At 37.3% G+C, this 15,938-nt stretch overlaps 1 protein-coding gene across 1 annotated transcript; it reads left to right on the top strand.

The window, feature by feature from the left end:
- The first annotated feature begins 323 nt into the window (after positions 1–323).
- Positions 324–15,567, top strand: DBR1 (debranching RNA lariats 1). Its single transcript, XM_046003359.1, has 8 exons — positions 324–636; positions 1,270–1,394; positions 3,131–3,211; positions 4,974–5,059; positions 6,737–6,961; positions 9,531–9,611; positions 9,856–10,001; positions 10,480–15,567. The coding sequence occupies exons 1-8, from the start codon at positions 440–442 to the stop codon at positions 11,180–11,182; spliced, it is 1,644 nt and encodes a 547-aa protein (XP_045859315.1). The 5' UTR covers positions 324–439; the 3' UTR covers positions 11,183–15,567.
- The last annotated feature ends 371 nt before the right edge of the window (positions 15,568–15,938 follow it).

Raw genomic sequence — 15,938 nt, forward strand, 5'->3', positions numbered from 1 at the left:
GAGAGAGCGAGAGAGCGAGGGTCAGGCGGAGGGAGAAGCCGACTGCCCGCTCAACTAGGAGCTCCACGGGGCAGGCAGTCCCAGAACGCTGGGATATGTCCTCAGCAGAGAGCAGACGCTAAACCGACTCAGTCACGCAGACCTTTCCTGAGTTTGACTTTTACCATCCGTCACACTGCCGGAATCCGACGACCCAGAAGACTGGCAAAGCCCCATCCCACCGGAAAGCTCACTCACATCCCGTAATTCTTGCCCTTGCCCATCCCTCTCTCGCGAGATTTGGGAACCGGAAGTGAATTCTATTTCGGGCGTGTTTTCGAGGGGTGGGTTCGGGCAGTGTTGGCGGGAGCTGAACAGTCTGTCCGCTCCTTGCCGTCCGGCCTGGGCTGGCGCTGGTGCAGGGGCTTGCAGGCAACCCTCCCCGCCTCCAGCCGGCAGAATGCGGGTGGCTGTGGCCGGCTGCTGCCACGGCGAGCTGGACAAGATCTATGAGACGCTGGCGCTGGCGGAGAGGCGCGGCCCCGGGCCGATAGATCTTCTGCTGTGCTGCGGCGACTTCCAGGCGGTGCGCAACGAGGCCGACTTGCGTTGCATGGCCGTCCCGCCCAAGTACCGCCACATGCAGACCTTCTACAGGTGAGCGACGGGCCCCGGGCCCCGGACCTGGCGGTGCGAGGTGTGACTATCCAGCAGGGAGTGGGAGAGAACCCGGACTGGGTTCCAACCCCCCTGCCCCCCACCCCCGGCCTTGACTTGCTGTCTTCCTTAGTTACCTTCTTTGTTCACGCGGTGTCTAGGAACGGGCGCTTAGTAAATGTCACTTTTCTCACTTCCTTTCACCTGTCTGGTCTGTTTCGGAAGGGATCGAAGCCTGAGGGGGAAACCTGCAGGGAGGAGCTGACAGGTTGATTACCTTGTACTTGATGGGACTCTGGGACTGCTTTCTTTACTGATCCAGGAATTTTTATTGGACGCCTGCTTTGTGCTCGTCCGTGTTCTAGAAGCTAAGGTTCCGAGCTGACAAAGTTTTTGCTTGACCTTATTCAATGCGCGCCGGCTTGGAAGCCAAGGTGGCAGCTCCTGAATTCCTAAGGACTATAGGCAATTAGTTTAGAAAGAACTTTTAAATTTTTTATAGTGGGCTCAGATTTTTCCTTTGGACTTAATTTTGCTTTTCTGCTATGCCCAGTTTTATGGGCATCAGTTATTGATTTTTCTCTATGCCTAATTTCTCCTATGCCAACTGACAACTTTACCCTTATGTTCTAGGTATTACTCTGGAGAGAAAAAGGCCCCAGTTCTCACAATCTTCATTGGGGGGAACCATGAAGCCTCAAATCATTTGCAAGAGTTACCCTATGGTGGCTGGGTGGCGCCAAACATTTATTATTTAGGTATGTGTTCATGGGTAATTTTTTGATTTGTTTGGAATGGAAGAGCCTGCCAGGATTTGTATAATAGTTGGGCAGCATCTTGAGATGTATAGTGTTTTGGGAATGCCTCTTAATTTAAATAGTTAATTGTGAAAATTTAATTAAAACAGTTAATTTAGGTAATCATGAAAAGATGTCCATGCTTCATCTGGTGTTTAAGCAATGTAGATGATATAATGTAATAATAACTGCAAAGGCCTTTTACACTATGTGCAATCCTTTATTTTTCTTTTTCTGTGTTAAACTAAAAAAACTTAAACTTATTATAATGGAAATTGTTAAACATACACAAAAATAGAGAATAATATAATGAATCTTTGTACCTATTCACCAGCTTCAACAACTGTTACCATTCTGCCATCCTTATTTCAACCTCACTCCCCTCCAAACTTTTTTGTGGGAAGAAGTGACTGGAGTATTGCAAAACAAATCCCAGCCATCATATTATTTCGCCTGTGAATACTTCAGTACATATTTTTGGGAGATAAGTGTTTTTAAAAATACCACAGCTACAGTACCATAATTATACTTATCTAAAGTAGCAGTAATTCCCATTATCTGTTGCCTGCTTTCATGTTCAGATTTCTGTGATTATCACCAAGAGTTTGATTTTACAATTGACTTGTTCAAATAGAATCCAAAGCAGGTCCACACATTTCATTTGATTGTCACGATTCTAAATCCTCTTAGGCTATAACGGTTCCTTTTTCCCCCCACCCCATGTTGTTGATTTGTTGAAGAAAATGAGAAATTTGTCTTACAGAATTTCCTGCTTTCTGGATTTAGCTGATTGGAATTTCCTATGTTGTTTAACACATTCATTTTATCCTTTGCAGTACTTGTAATCTGTGTTTAGATTCACAACCTGATTAGATTCAGGTTCAATTTATATATTCAATTTATATTCAGGTTCAATTTGTATAGTCCTATTAGACTATATAGTCCTTTATTCTCTTTATTTAAATGTTTATGGTGGGGTGCTGGGGTAGCTTACTCAGTTGAGCGTGTGGCTTTTGGCTTCAGCTCAGGTCATGGTCTCAGCATTGTGAGATAGAGCCTCATGTTGAGCTCCTCGCTCAGTGTGGAGTTTGCTTGATAGATTCTCTTTCTTCCGCTCCTCCCCTAGCGTGTGCTTTCTTTTTCTCAAATAAATAAATAAAATCTTTAAAAAAATATAAATGCTTATTGCTCTAATGATGACATCATAACTTCAGAATGTAATTTCTCTAGTTCATTACTGGTTGATCTTTTGACAGCTCAATATTGTGAGAAGGTTTGAAGATGGTCAATCAGAAATGAAATATAGAAACTGTAGGTTCTTTATACTTTATATCTGTTGACTTTCAGATTTATAACATACAAATCCATCATAGGACATTTTTCCTTTTTTCCTAACCAACCCACTGTAATATTCGATTAGGTACCAAATTACGTCTATTTCTCCCTTAACACACCTAATCTCATGCGTTCCTTCCTTTCTGCTTAGTCTCTTGCCTGTCTGCTTCTAGGCCTCTCCTCCCTAGTCTGTCTTATATATTGTTGGCTTATCACTGTGTGAAAGAGTAACTTCATCATGACATTTAATTTTCAAATAATTTTAGGACTGCATGGACTTCTAGGCCTTTATACTATTCACTTAGGTAGTAAAGAGATTGCTTCTGCTTATGGTAATTTTATTTAACTGTGTACTTTTTCAGGTTTGGCTGGTGTAGTAAAATACCGAGGCATAAGGATTGGTGGCATCTCTGGTATCTTTAAATCTCATGACTATCGAAAAGGTATTATTCTGAGAATTGTTTTTAAACTTTAGAACTTGGCATGCCTCAGAGTAACTTAAGTATAATATAGAGTTTGACTTTTTCATTGGATTTTTTTTCTCTGAACTATTATTACTTTTTTAGTGAAATGGTTTATACATATGAAAATGTTGAGAACACTAGAACATACTATTTATGTATCCACCATCTAGTTTTATCAGGTCTTTGTATTTTGTGACTTTTAGTTAGGATTTCAAAGAAATAAAACTCACTGTTTATCTGTCCTCAGTCCCATTCTCCTCCTTTTATCCTTCCCTTTCCTCCTCAGGCAGTCAATGCTTCTGAATTTTGGTATTTGTCATTCACTTGATTATGTCATTAGGAGATGTGTAACAGCTTTAAACAGTGTATGATACATCATGCTTCAGACTTCATGTGAATGTGTCATTTTTCCTGTGGCTTCCTGCAGCTTGCTTCATTGTTCAATATGTTTAAATCCATGTTGATACATCTCACTCTATTCGTTTTAATTTGTGAGTAGTATTCCATTGTAGATGTATATACTACACTATACTTATTCATTCCACTGTATCTGAAAAGATTAGACCTTGGTTTTAAAGTTAAAGGAATAACTTTGGTTCACATTGACTTCAGAATTTTATGAGTTGGCAGCTAAAACTTATATCCTCAATGTAACTGTTAAATCACAAGTCTGTTCCCTGCCGTGCTGTTCCCCATGATTCGAAACTATTGGCATGAGAGTACAAAAATAGGCTATCTCCTTCATGGCAAGTGTGGGTACAAACTGTCTTCCACTCTGGAGGACAGCTAGTAGTCTGTGGAAATTACAGAAGTACTCCGACTCAGGTGTTCTATTTCCAGAAATGTAATTTACAGATATATTCCACAAGTGCAAAGTGATGTGTACACATTTTTTTAATTTCAGCCTTGTTTGTAATGGCAGAAGGTAGGAACTCATTAACTATATCGTGATAAAACAATACAATGTAGTACAATGAAGCTATTTTTTTTTAAAAAGTAGAGAAGCAGCTCTGTGTGTGAGGTATACAAAGAACTCTAAGATATGTGAAAAAAAGACAAGGCGCAGAACATGTATAAACTCTATTGCCATTTGCATTTTAAAAAAAAGGAAGGATAAAGAAGTTTGTGTATTATGATGTGCATAGTAGATATCCCTGGAATAAAATACTAAAACCTGATTAACACTGGTTGCCTCTAGGTAGTGTTACTGGTGGCTGGGGGACAGGAATAGGAGGATCCCTGCCTCCCATTGTTTTAGCAGCTTTGTAGAGGTAAAATTTACATATCTTTGGAAGTATATAATTCAGTGATTTTTTTTTTTAGTAAATTTATAGGTTGTGCAACCATCTAAATTATAACGTTTCTATCATTCCCAAAAGTTTTGTGGTTAATCCCTGTTCCCACCCCAGCCCTATGCATCAGTGGTCTGCTCTCTGGAGGAATTCTTCTTATTCCATTCTGATGGTATCTTTTAAATTTTAAACTATGTGAATAAACAACATATTCCATATTAAATATAATTTAATTTAAAAATTCATAAGCCCCTCAATTATTTAGATTTATAGTTAGTGATCACTTATTAGTAGAAAATACCAACATTTTAAAAGCAGTGTCTTCATAAAATTTTTAAGAACCACAAGCTTTAATGACAGACCTCAGTTTTGGAGAAGTGTATGTATATATTTGTATTTGCAGTATTTAAGGGAGTTGAATATAGCTTATTTCTCTTCTTTAATTTAAGGTCATTTTGAGTGCCCCCCTTATAATCCAGCTACAATAAGGAGTATATATCATGTGAGAAATATTGAAGTCTATAAATTAAAACAGGTATGTAAAAAGTACATTACAGCAGACTTGAAAATTTGTGAAAGCAATTGTGTACCAAAGTGTACTTTGATCATTTTGGTATACGACTTCCAAGAAGAACTTAATTCAGTATTTCTAAAATTTGGATCTTGAGTTGCTTTTAGAAGGTTCACTGATGAACATTTTTTAATTCTAATGTTATGAATTTATTTTAGGGAGTAATAATAAAATAGAGCATTTAATCCATGACTTCAGATATTACTACTTAGACTAAGGCTAAAGAATATATATTGGCATAAACTGAAACTTTAAAGAAAATATTAAAGTATTTCAGATAACGGTATTAAATAGGAAATAAATAGTGGTAAAAAATGATAGAGAATATGGTAAAATTGTGAAGGGGGTATTGGAACTGGCTTAACTGGAGAGTAGGTGAAACCAGATTTTTGTTTGAGAATGCATTAAATGCCTGACACTGGGCTAAGTAAGCAGTTTCCACACATGGTATGTCATGTAATTGCCACACAATTCTGTGAACTGGTGTTACTCTGACTTTGTCATATTAAGGATGCGAGGCCAAGGCTCAGATAGGTAAGTAGCCTGCCCTGGATTTCCCAAGGAGTTAAGGGATGGAGCCTGGCTGATGCTCTCAGGCCCTCGCACCGTACCTGACAGTCCCAACAGGAGCATGAGGATGCTTTGCAGGCATTTCTTTAATATCCTGTTCATAACAGTTCTCTGCCTTGAATGCTTTTTCCCTGTTACTCATTTCAGCCCTGCCAGTCTTTGAAGAACTGCCTTAGATACCAGTGTTCTGGTTTTTTGTTTTGTTTGGTTTTTTTCGTAGGCTCCATGCCTAGAGTGGGGCCCAAGAGAGGTTGAGAGGCTTGAACTCACAACCTTGAGGTCGAGACCTCAGCTGAGATTAAGGGGCAGACAATTAACCAGCTGAGCCACCCAGGTGTCCCAACAGTGTTCTAGTTTAAAACCATCAGCCTATTCTGAAATTTCATTGCACTTACTGCCTGAATTAGTTATTCAGTGATTAGTCATATCTGTCATCTTATATCATCTTAAACACTTAAGTTATTTTAATTTAGTTTTCCAGGTATTTTTTGCAGATTACTTGAAGGTGCTGGGGATCAGTAAAGTATGGAGTGTATTTTGTGACCTTCCCATGAAGACACCAGCCACCTTAAATACCTCTACTGTAATTTATGTAGTAAACAGAGTTTTTTGGGTGTATGCTATATGAGTCTATTAGGGGGGAAAAAGGGAGTATACCTTTGGGTTTTACTATACTATTTACATTAGAGATCTCATGAAATCTGGTGTCTGTGTATCTTAAAACAGTTTCTTCACTAGAAAGGAAAAGAACGATGGTTATTATATATTTTTAGAGGCCCCGTATGAAAGACCATAGCTGGCTGACCGTCTGATCAAAGTGTGTCTGCATGGCCCTGCCTTGCCATGGAAGACGGGTGATTTGTGAGGAGAGAGAAAGCGGTTTCTTCTGGCTTAGATGAGTGAGTTTAGGATTTCTTAGTGTTTCTGTGACCTTCTTAAATAAAGTTTCCTTGGAATGAATTCCACAGAAACCTAAAGCTCGAAGTGGGCAAACGGTTGTGCGGTAGTGGAGAAGCAGTCAGGGATTGCTTTTGATCTGTGTTTTAAAAAGTTTTCTTTCTTCTTTTAAAGCTGAAGCAGCCTATGGACATATTCTTATCTCATGATTGGCCAAGAAAGATCTATCATTATGGAAATAAGCAGCAGCTTCTGAAGACTAAATCTTTTTTCCGACAAGAAGTGGAAAATAACACCTTGGGAAGTCCTGCTGCCTCAGAGCTCTTAGAGCACTTCAAGCCGACATACTGGTTTTCTGCACACCTTCATGTGAAGTTTGCAGCCTTAATGCAGCATCAGGTAGAAACCAAAAATGTCATTCTCTCATTTAACAAACACTTACCAAATATGTGTTGCCTAAGGTCCTGTGGGCACACTCAAAAATTGAGAGAAGGAGATCAAAGACAACTTTGCTTTTGCAAGTAACTCCATATCCTTGGGAGGAAGAGACATGCAGGTGCTTATAAGATAGTGTAATAAATCAGTGATGAAAAGTGCCAGGAGACTGTAGGAGTTCCTCCGCCATACTGTGCTCAGATGGGGATGTGGACAGGAGATGAAGACATGAAGAAGGTTTTCCAAAGGAATTGACTGTTCCAGGAGCAGTTGAATCTAGGTAACACCATCCAGGTAGAGTGATCAGTGTGTGCAGAGACTAGTGGCCTGAATGCCTGCCACTGGCATGTGCTGGGGGACTGCAACAGTCCCTTTGACCGAGGTAGAGGAAGAGATGAGGCTGGAATGAGATCATAGCTGCCTTCTGGGTCATGCTCTGGAATTTGAGTTTTAACCAGAAGGTAATGGGGAAAGTTGGGGAGTGATGAAACCAGATTTTCATTTCAGAAAGGTTAGTTTCATAGCAGTTTTGTGTATGGATTGTAGGAAGGAAAATGGGAGGCATATTTAAGCAAGAGATGAGATTCTAAACTGTGGCGAAGAGGGAACACAAAGAACACGGGTTCCAGAGAGATTTCGGAAGCACAATCATCAGGATTTGGTGACAGAGAGGAACTCCCAGAGTTTTCTTTGGGAAATTGCTTGAATGATAGTGCTTGATGGAAGGTAGAGAATCAATTTATACTTACAATTAGGCTTTTATGGAAATGTGTGGTTCTCTCTTTCCCCTCCCGTTCTCACCAAAATCTGACTTTCCCCATAAAGTATTCTATAGGGAAAACGTTTAGAAAATTCTGGGGTAACGAGGCTAGAGATTTCTTCTCAAGATCTTCTATAATTTCTGAGGTTCTCGAATGTGTTAATGGGCACTGGAATGTGGTGTGCAGTGCTTCCTGAACTTGACCCAACACTTTTCTGTGGTTGGGGTGCACTTTAATGATGTTACTCAAATACAGTTTGGAAAGTTATGTTTGAAAACATTCCTGTGGGCCCTTCCTGTTGTGGGTTTATCCTCACTCCCCAGTTTCACTGAGATGAAGAGTCAAGGTTACTCCTTTTCTTTTCCTTTGGGCCACTGCCAAAGTGATTATCCTCTTTTAATGTCCAAGTCATCCGTTCATACCCGTCACCTTTTCTCCATCTGTGTTACTGTCTTCTATCTCCTAGGGCTCATGACACTCCTGGATTTTTACTGAAGTATCAGATTTGGTACTTTCCTCCCCATCCTCTTCTGTTGTCAACCTCAGGGACTTCAGTTTCTGAATGAATATGTTTGATCCCTTTTTCTTAGCTCCTCAACCTCCTCTGACTTTGCCAGTGTTCTGTTTGAGCCCCTTGTCCAACACCAGAAATCACCTTTCCTCAGAACTGCCCTGCTGCTACCATCTGTCTGTAGTCTGTGTGCCTTGCACTTCTCTTAGTCTGTCACCACCAGAGAACTGAAACCTGGCCGACAGCAGGATGGAACAGAACCTGCTTCCTTACTGTTCTCCCTGAGTCACTTTTTTACTGCATCCAATATAATCTTCATGTTTGTGACCCACCACCTCCTGCCCATGTTTCTTTCTGCCAGTTCATTTAAAAAAAAAAAATAGTTTCATTGGTGTATAATTTACATAATATAAAATTCACCTATTTAAATGTACCATTCGGTGAGTGAGTTATAGTGTATTTCCAGAGTTCTAGATGTTTCCAGAGCAAACATCACATAGCCCAGTTTGAGAACATTTCCAGCACCCCAGAAGATCTTTTGTGTCTTTTTCCTGTGAGTCTCGTTCCCACCCGCAGCCCTGGCCGCCCACTAATCTGCTTTTTGTCTATCTGGATTTGTCTTTTCTGAACATTTATATAAGTGGGACCAAAATCTACAGTCTTTGGCTTGTGGTTTCTTTCCTTTGCTTGTTTTTGAGGTTCCTTCAGGTAGCAGGTTTAGTATTTCTTTCATTTTTGTTGTTGAACAATATTCATCCTGTGACTGTATCATATCCACTTTTGGTGTTATATCGAAGAGATCTTTGCCCGACCCAAGGTTATAAAGATTTTTCCCTATAATTTCTTCTAAAATTTGTTGAGAAGAAATTATACAATTTCTTTCAATCTGCCAGATTACTTTTAAGCTCTTCTGTTATCATTAACCTTTGTATGATGTGCTTTGATTTAACTGTATCATTATCTGATTCTCTTTTTTTAATTTACTTTTTAATATTAAATAAAAAAAATCCAGTATCATTAGCATCAGCATTTGTGTCTACCTTTGACTTTTGTAAGGACGTTGAAGCCCAGAGAGTTTAAGTGCCTTGCCCGTCATTATACAAGTGGTTATAGAACTGACTTCTTTTGGAATGGTGACAGTTGCTGCTTTGACACATGACTCGGGGGTATGTTTAATAAAGATTGCTTCCATCCTATTCTGTCTATGAATTACCTATGATGCTTTAACATTTTTTTCTTAAATCATGGTTCACATTTCTAGGCCAAGGATAAAGGACAGACAGCCAAAGCAACCAAATTTTTAGCCTTGGACAAATGCTTACCACATAGAGACTTTCTTCAGGTAAAAAGAAAATGAAAGAACTTTACGATATAGTTTTGCTCTTCCAATGATTAGAAACATAATAATTTTCCCTTTAGAATTTATTTATGCTCTATAATTTATATATTCTGAGAATTTTGGGGGGATACTTAAGTTATGTTAGTGTTTGTAAGCTATTAAATCCATTTACATTTTGTTATATTGAAATTCTTTGAATATTAAAAATAGAAATGTATTTCTTAAAATTACTGATTTCCTTTTATAGGTGATAGAAATAGAACATGACCCCAGTGCTCCTGAGTACTTAGAGTATGATATTGAATGGCTCACTGTTCTCAGGGCTACTGATGATCTTATTAATGTGACTGAGCGTCTATGGAATATGCCTGAAAATAATGGCCTGCATGCAAGGTACGTCTGACCTTATTTAGGGTTTGCTGTCTCTGTTGCGTGCCCAACTTTTGTCCCATCCACCTCTTACTTTTCTTATTTTTTTAAATCAAGGGAATTATTGTTAAATGAATGTCAGAGTAATTCAGGGTTTACTGACTGGTATGGAAAACTATAAATTTTCCTTCTAAGGGATATAAAAATGGATGATGGAATACCAACCCAAATAAGTGTATAAATGAATGAGCATGCATAGAACTGTAATATGGCAGAGATTTGGTTCACACAGTAAAGTGATTTATACTTGTTTTAGAGGGTGAATTAAGAACAGTTTTGTCTAAGAATTGTTTTTATTTCAAAACGGTCCTTTGGAAAATTAACTATAATTTTATTAGATGGAATTTTTACATATGGTTTATATGAAGTCTGTATTTAGATTTCATCTTTTGTTGTCTGAGGCTAGTAAAATGTAAAAAGCTATTGTTTTGGACTTTTGTAGGTGGGATTATAGTGCAACGGAAGAAGCTATGAACAAAGTATTGGAAATACTGAATCATGACCTCAAAGTTCCATGTAACTTCAGCATAACAGCTGCTTGTTATGACCCTAGCAGGCCACAAACACAAATGCAGTTGGTTCATAGGATTAATCCTCAAACTACTGAATTTTGTGCCCAACTTGGCATCACTGACATGAATGTCAGGCTTCAGAAGGCCAAGGAGGAACATCACTTGTGTGGTGAATATGAACAGCAAGATGATGTGGAGAGTAATGACTCTGGAGAAGATCGTAGTGAATATAACACAGATACATCTGCCCTATCCTCTATTAATCCAGATGAAATAATGTTAGATGAAGAAGAGGAAGATGAAGATAGTATTGTAAGTACGCAGAGTGACATGAATACACCATCTGTAGAACCTTCTTCTGATCAAGCTTCTGACTTCTCTGCAAGCTTCTCTGATGTCAGGATCTTGCCGGGTTCCATGGTTGTATCTTCTGATGATACGTTGGGTTCCCCAGATGGCAGAGAGGGGAAACTCGGTGAGGCTCCAGAGTCAGGGTTTGGAAACGACTTAACCGAGTTGCCCTTGAAGAGGCTGAGTGATGAACATGAACCTGAACAAAGAAAGAAAATTAAGAGGAGGAATCAAGCCATCTATGCTGCAGTGGATGATGATGATGCAGCATCAGACAATTGAGTGTCTCCGTATTCTATGTAGATATGCGATTTTTGAGACTATATTTTTAGAGTTGGATTTTTGACTCAAGATTTAACTTTGTAATAATGAAGTTACTTAAGAGAATTTTAGTTAGGTATTGACTTTGTCTTTAGTCCTTTATATATTTCAGATGAAAATATTAAAATTTCATATATTTACTTGATCGAGTACCTTTTTTTGGAAGATGGATATTATTCACTTTCATGTTTTTCAGGAAGCACTTACAATACCTACTTGGTACCGGGCACTCTTCTGTAGGATGGCTCTATAAAGATGAGTAAGACAGGGATTTTTACCTTCAAGGGTTACTACCGCTCTGAATATTTTGGTGTATAAAATAAGGCATATTTAATATTTTGTTTTGTGAAACCATTACTACGTGTGTAATTTTGTATGCTTGCTTTTTATTTGTTATAAATATTTTCCTGGTCTGCTCTTAATGTCTGTCAAATAGAATTGAAATTGAAGATGGTAGATAAGGTTTCAGGAAATAAATTCCTTTATTTTTTTTTAAAGATTTTATTTATTTATTTGATAGACAGAGATTACAAGTAGGCAGAGAGGCAGGCAGAGAGAGAGGAGGAAGCAGGTTCCCTGCTGAGCAGAGCACCTGATGCGGGGCTCCATCCCAGGACCCTGAGACCATGACCTGAGCTGAAGGCAGAGACTTCAACCTACTGAGCCACCCAGGCGCCCCAGGAAATAAATTCCTTTAAATACTAAACATTGGTAAACAAAATTTTACACTTAATTGCTGAGATTCATACAGCCTTATAGACTTTGGCATATTTTAGCTTTAGCTTTAGTTTTAAGGTAGCTATAGTAAGTTTCAGGTCATTTGGGTACAGTTCAGCTTAGTCTTAATTACTAGTGGGGACTGAGTTGCATAAATGCTGCCCCCTTGCTGTTATGGATTGTTAGTAGTAGAATATTTTTAAAGATCTACATGGAAAAAACTATACTTCTATCCTGGTTCTGGTTAAAATGCCTGGGTGCGCGCAGAGATGGTTGCCCTATACTTGGGTCAGTAGCCGTGAATTCAGATTGTTCTAGTATGTCATCATCCAATAGTAGTCCACATCCAGGGGCCAATCTAGGAGAAAGAGTTGGCAGTTGACGTCTATTTTGTCAGCGTCTGGCTTGAAGAAGGTTGAGCACTTTATCCTTATTGCCATCTATTTCGTTTACTTTCTTTTTTGAGTGAATTTACGTCACTAATTTAAATTTTCATTATTTACATGAAGTATTCAAAAACTATGGATTTCCCCTATTGCTGATTTAATAGAATCAATTAATAGATTTAATAGAATCTCATAGTTGTGACATAGGGGTTTCTCCCCGAAATTCTTTAATAAATAAAAGCAGAAAGTAATTATATGTAAAATAAATGACAGTTTGTTAAAAAAAAAAAAAAGACAATCCTTTAGTTTGCTCAATCAAGAAAGCAAGAATGCCAAAAATAAATTAAAAAATAAATAAAAGGGAGAAATAACCAGTAAAACCGGGTATTCAAACAAACATCGGAGTACCCTCATAACTTAGTACAAATAAATGTGATAAATGATTACTAGGAAAATAGAATTCACTGAAATTAATCCTATTGGAGGTAGAAAGTGGCAAAAATTTCCACAGAAGGAATAGAGAAAGTTATCAAAGAATTAACTCCCACAAAAAAGGGCTCAGCCTAGATGGATTCAAGAGGAAAGTACCAAATAATCACTAATGTCAGGTAAACTTACAAAATGTAGAAAAATGAAGGAAAGTTTAGTTTTCTTTTTATAAAGCAAGTAAAATGTTAATATCTAAATCTGAGTAAAGATTCACAAAAAACTCACAGACCAATCTCACATATGAATATTGCTGCAAAAGTCCTAAATAAAATACTAGTAAACAGTATTTTATTTATAGCATGTTTTAAGGTGATTTAGCATGACTGATGCAAAGATGGTTCGATAATTAGGAAATGTGTTCATATAATTCACATAGTAGTAGATCTAAGAACAAACATGGTTATCTCCGTGGATGATGGAAAAGCCTTTGGCAAAATTCAACACCCATTTCTGATTTTTTAAAAAGTAAAATCTAAGGGTACCTGGGTGGGCTCATTTGGTTAAGCATCCAACTCTTGGTTTCTGCTCAGATCATGATCTCACGGGTCTTGAGACGGAGCCCCGCATTGTTGGGCTCTGTGTTCAGCGTGGAGTTGGCTTGAAGATTCCCCTCCCCCCTTTAAAAATAAATAAATCTTTGGGAGGAAAAATCTAGCATCTTGTTGAATAGGGAAACACTATTGCCATTATCATCAAAGGAAAGTAAGCGGAAGGTCAAGGAACAAGACAGGATATCTGCTACCTCCATTACATTTTAACATTGTATCTGTAAAGAACAAAGCAATTAGACAAAACTGAGGGAAATCAAGATTGCGAAGGAAGAGGCAAGTACATACAGATGACCTGAATGTTTGGGTGGGAAACACAAGAAAATAAAAATGAAAACTAATACAGCACAGTAGTAAGTAATACAGTAATGTAATAAGATAAAAATTAACATAGGGAGCATTAGCTTTCACATATACAAGTACCAATAACTAGTGTGATACAAACAATATCAAAAGGAAATACTTAACAAGAAATGTGCAAAGCCTGTAATGAGGAAAACCTTAATATGCACCCCAAAATGCAGAAGTAGATTTGAATTAGTGGAAACATCTCTTATTCTTGGGTGCCAGTTCTTCCAAAGTTAATATATAAATTTAACAGGACCCCAATAACAATATCAATACATGGTTTTGGCTTTTGTTCGTTTTCCTGGAGCTAGGCAAGTTGCCCTACTGCCCAAAAGAACAGGAGATTATACTGCCCATATCACCTATTAAAACATACTATAAAACCTCTATAATTAAAGCAACGTAGTATTGGTTCATGAATGGACAGACCAATGGAACAGGAAGACAAGAAATAGGCACAAGCATATGGAAGATTTTAGTGTATGATTTAAGTGGCATCTCCAATCACTGAGGGAAAAGATGATATTTTAAATATACAGGGTTGAATCTCTGGGTATCCGTTTGTAAGAGAAAAAACTTGTGTGTGTATATATATATATATATATGTCATAATGTTTATGCATATATACATAATAATATATACATATAAACTCCAAATAGACCAAACTTGTACATGAGAAAAATGAAACATAAATAGCATATGAAAACCTGAGTAGGAGTGCCCGGGTGACTCTGTTGATTATGTTTCCAACGCTTGGTTTCAGCTCAGGTGGTGGTGTCAGGGTGGTGAGATGGAGCAGGGATCTTGACCAGAGAGATACAATGATGAGAGTCATTGGAGCTGTTTAGCTGCAGTCACAGCACCCTGACAAACCTATTTTACCCCCTCAGAATTGCTCTTTTCTATGTGTAGGGTTTCAGCCTTCCTTTCATCTAATCCCCATCTCCTTATCTCCTTCCAGTAAATTCCCCTCTTGTTTAATTTAGCCAGCCAGAGTTTTGGTGCTTGCAGCCAAAATACCCTGACTGATACTATGCTTCTGAGTGTTAATGAGCTTGTAATTGGAACAGGGGAGGAAAGGCAAGATAAGAAAATTATGGTCCTCATCTATTATGATTTTCTTTCATTCTTATTTATCAGCTTAGGCCATTCATTTATTCATTTAAGAAATGTTTATTGAGATAAATACATCCCAGGCATTATTCCAGGGATACAATGGTGAAAAAAATCAGGTATAATTCCAGGCTTCGTAGAACTTATAATACAATGAGGGAAATTAATAAAAATAATCACCTCAATAATTATGAAATTCCAACTACAGCAGTGTGGCAAATGAGGGGAATATGGTACTATAGGAGCAAATCAGAGGGGCATTTGATTCACAGGTATTGTTTAATATAACACCAGAGATCTTGGTCAAATATAAAAGAAAATAAGAGATATAGAGGTTGGAAAGGAAACATCATTATTTGCAGGCCATCTGTATGTAGACCACTTGTGTAGAAAGTATAAAAAGCAAAATAAGGGCACCTGGTGGCTCAGTGGGTTAAGCCTCTGCCTTCAGCTCAGGTCATGATCACAGGGTCCTGGGATCGAGCCCAGTGCCAGGGCTCTCTGCTCAGCGGGGAGCCTGCTTCCTCCTCTCTGCCTGTCTCTCTGCCTGCTTATGCTCTATGTCTGTCAAATAAAAAAAAAAAAGGCAAAATAAAAAGATTCATAGAAATACGGCCAACAAAAGTTTGCCAGGTACAAAGAGAACCTCAAAAATCAGTACCGTTTTTTTTTTCAAATAATAACCGGTAAGAAGAAAATGATAGAAAAACACACAACAAAAATAAAGTGTTTCTGGAAATTAATTAATAAAAAAATTTATTATTAATTTTTAATTATTAATTATTAATTTATTAATATTTATTAATTATATATTTATTATATAATATGTATATAATTATATATACTTGTATATATTATATATATATTGTATATATATTATTGTATATAATATTATTATATATATAATATATAATATATATATATAATATAATGTATATATATTATTGTATATAATATATATAATTATTATATAATAATTATTATAATAAATATATAATAACAATAATTATATAATTATTAATATAATTAATAATTAATTATTAAATTAATTAATTTAATTATTAATAATTAATAAAAAATTTTCAACACTTCAATAAAGGAAAAAAAACTGTATC

The sequence above is a fragment of the Meles meles genome, chromosome 4 (genome assembly GCF_922984935.1).
Source record: "Meles meles chromosome 4, mMelMel3.1 paternal haplotype, whole genome shotgun sequence".
NCBI lineage: Eukaryota > Metazoa > Chordata > Mammalia > Carnivora > Mustelidae > Meles > Meles meles.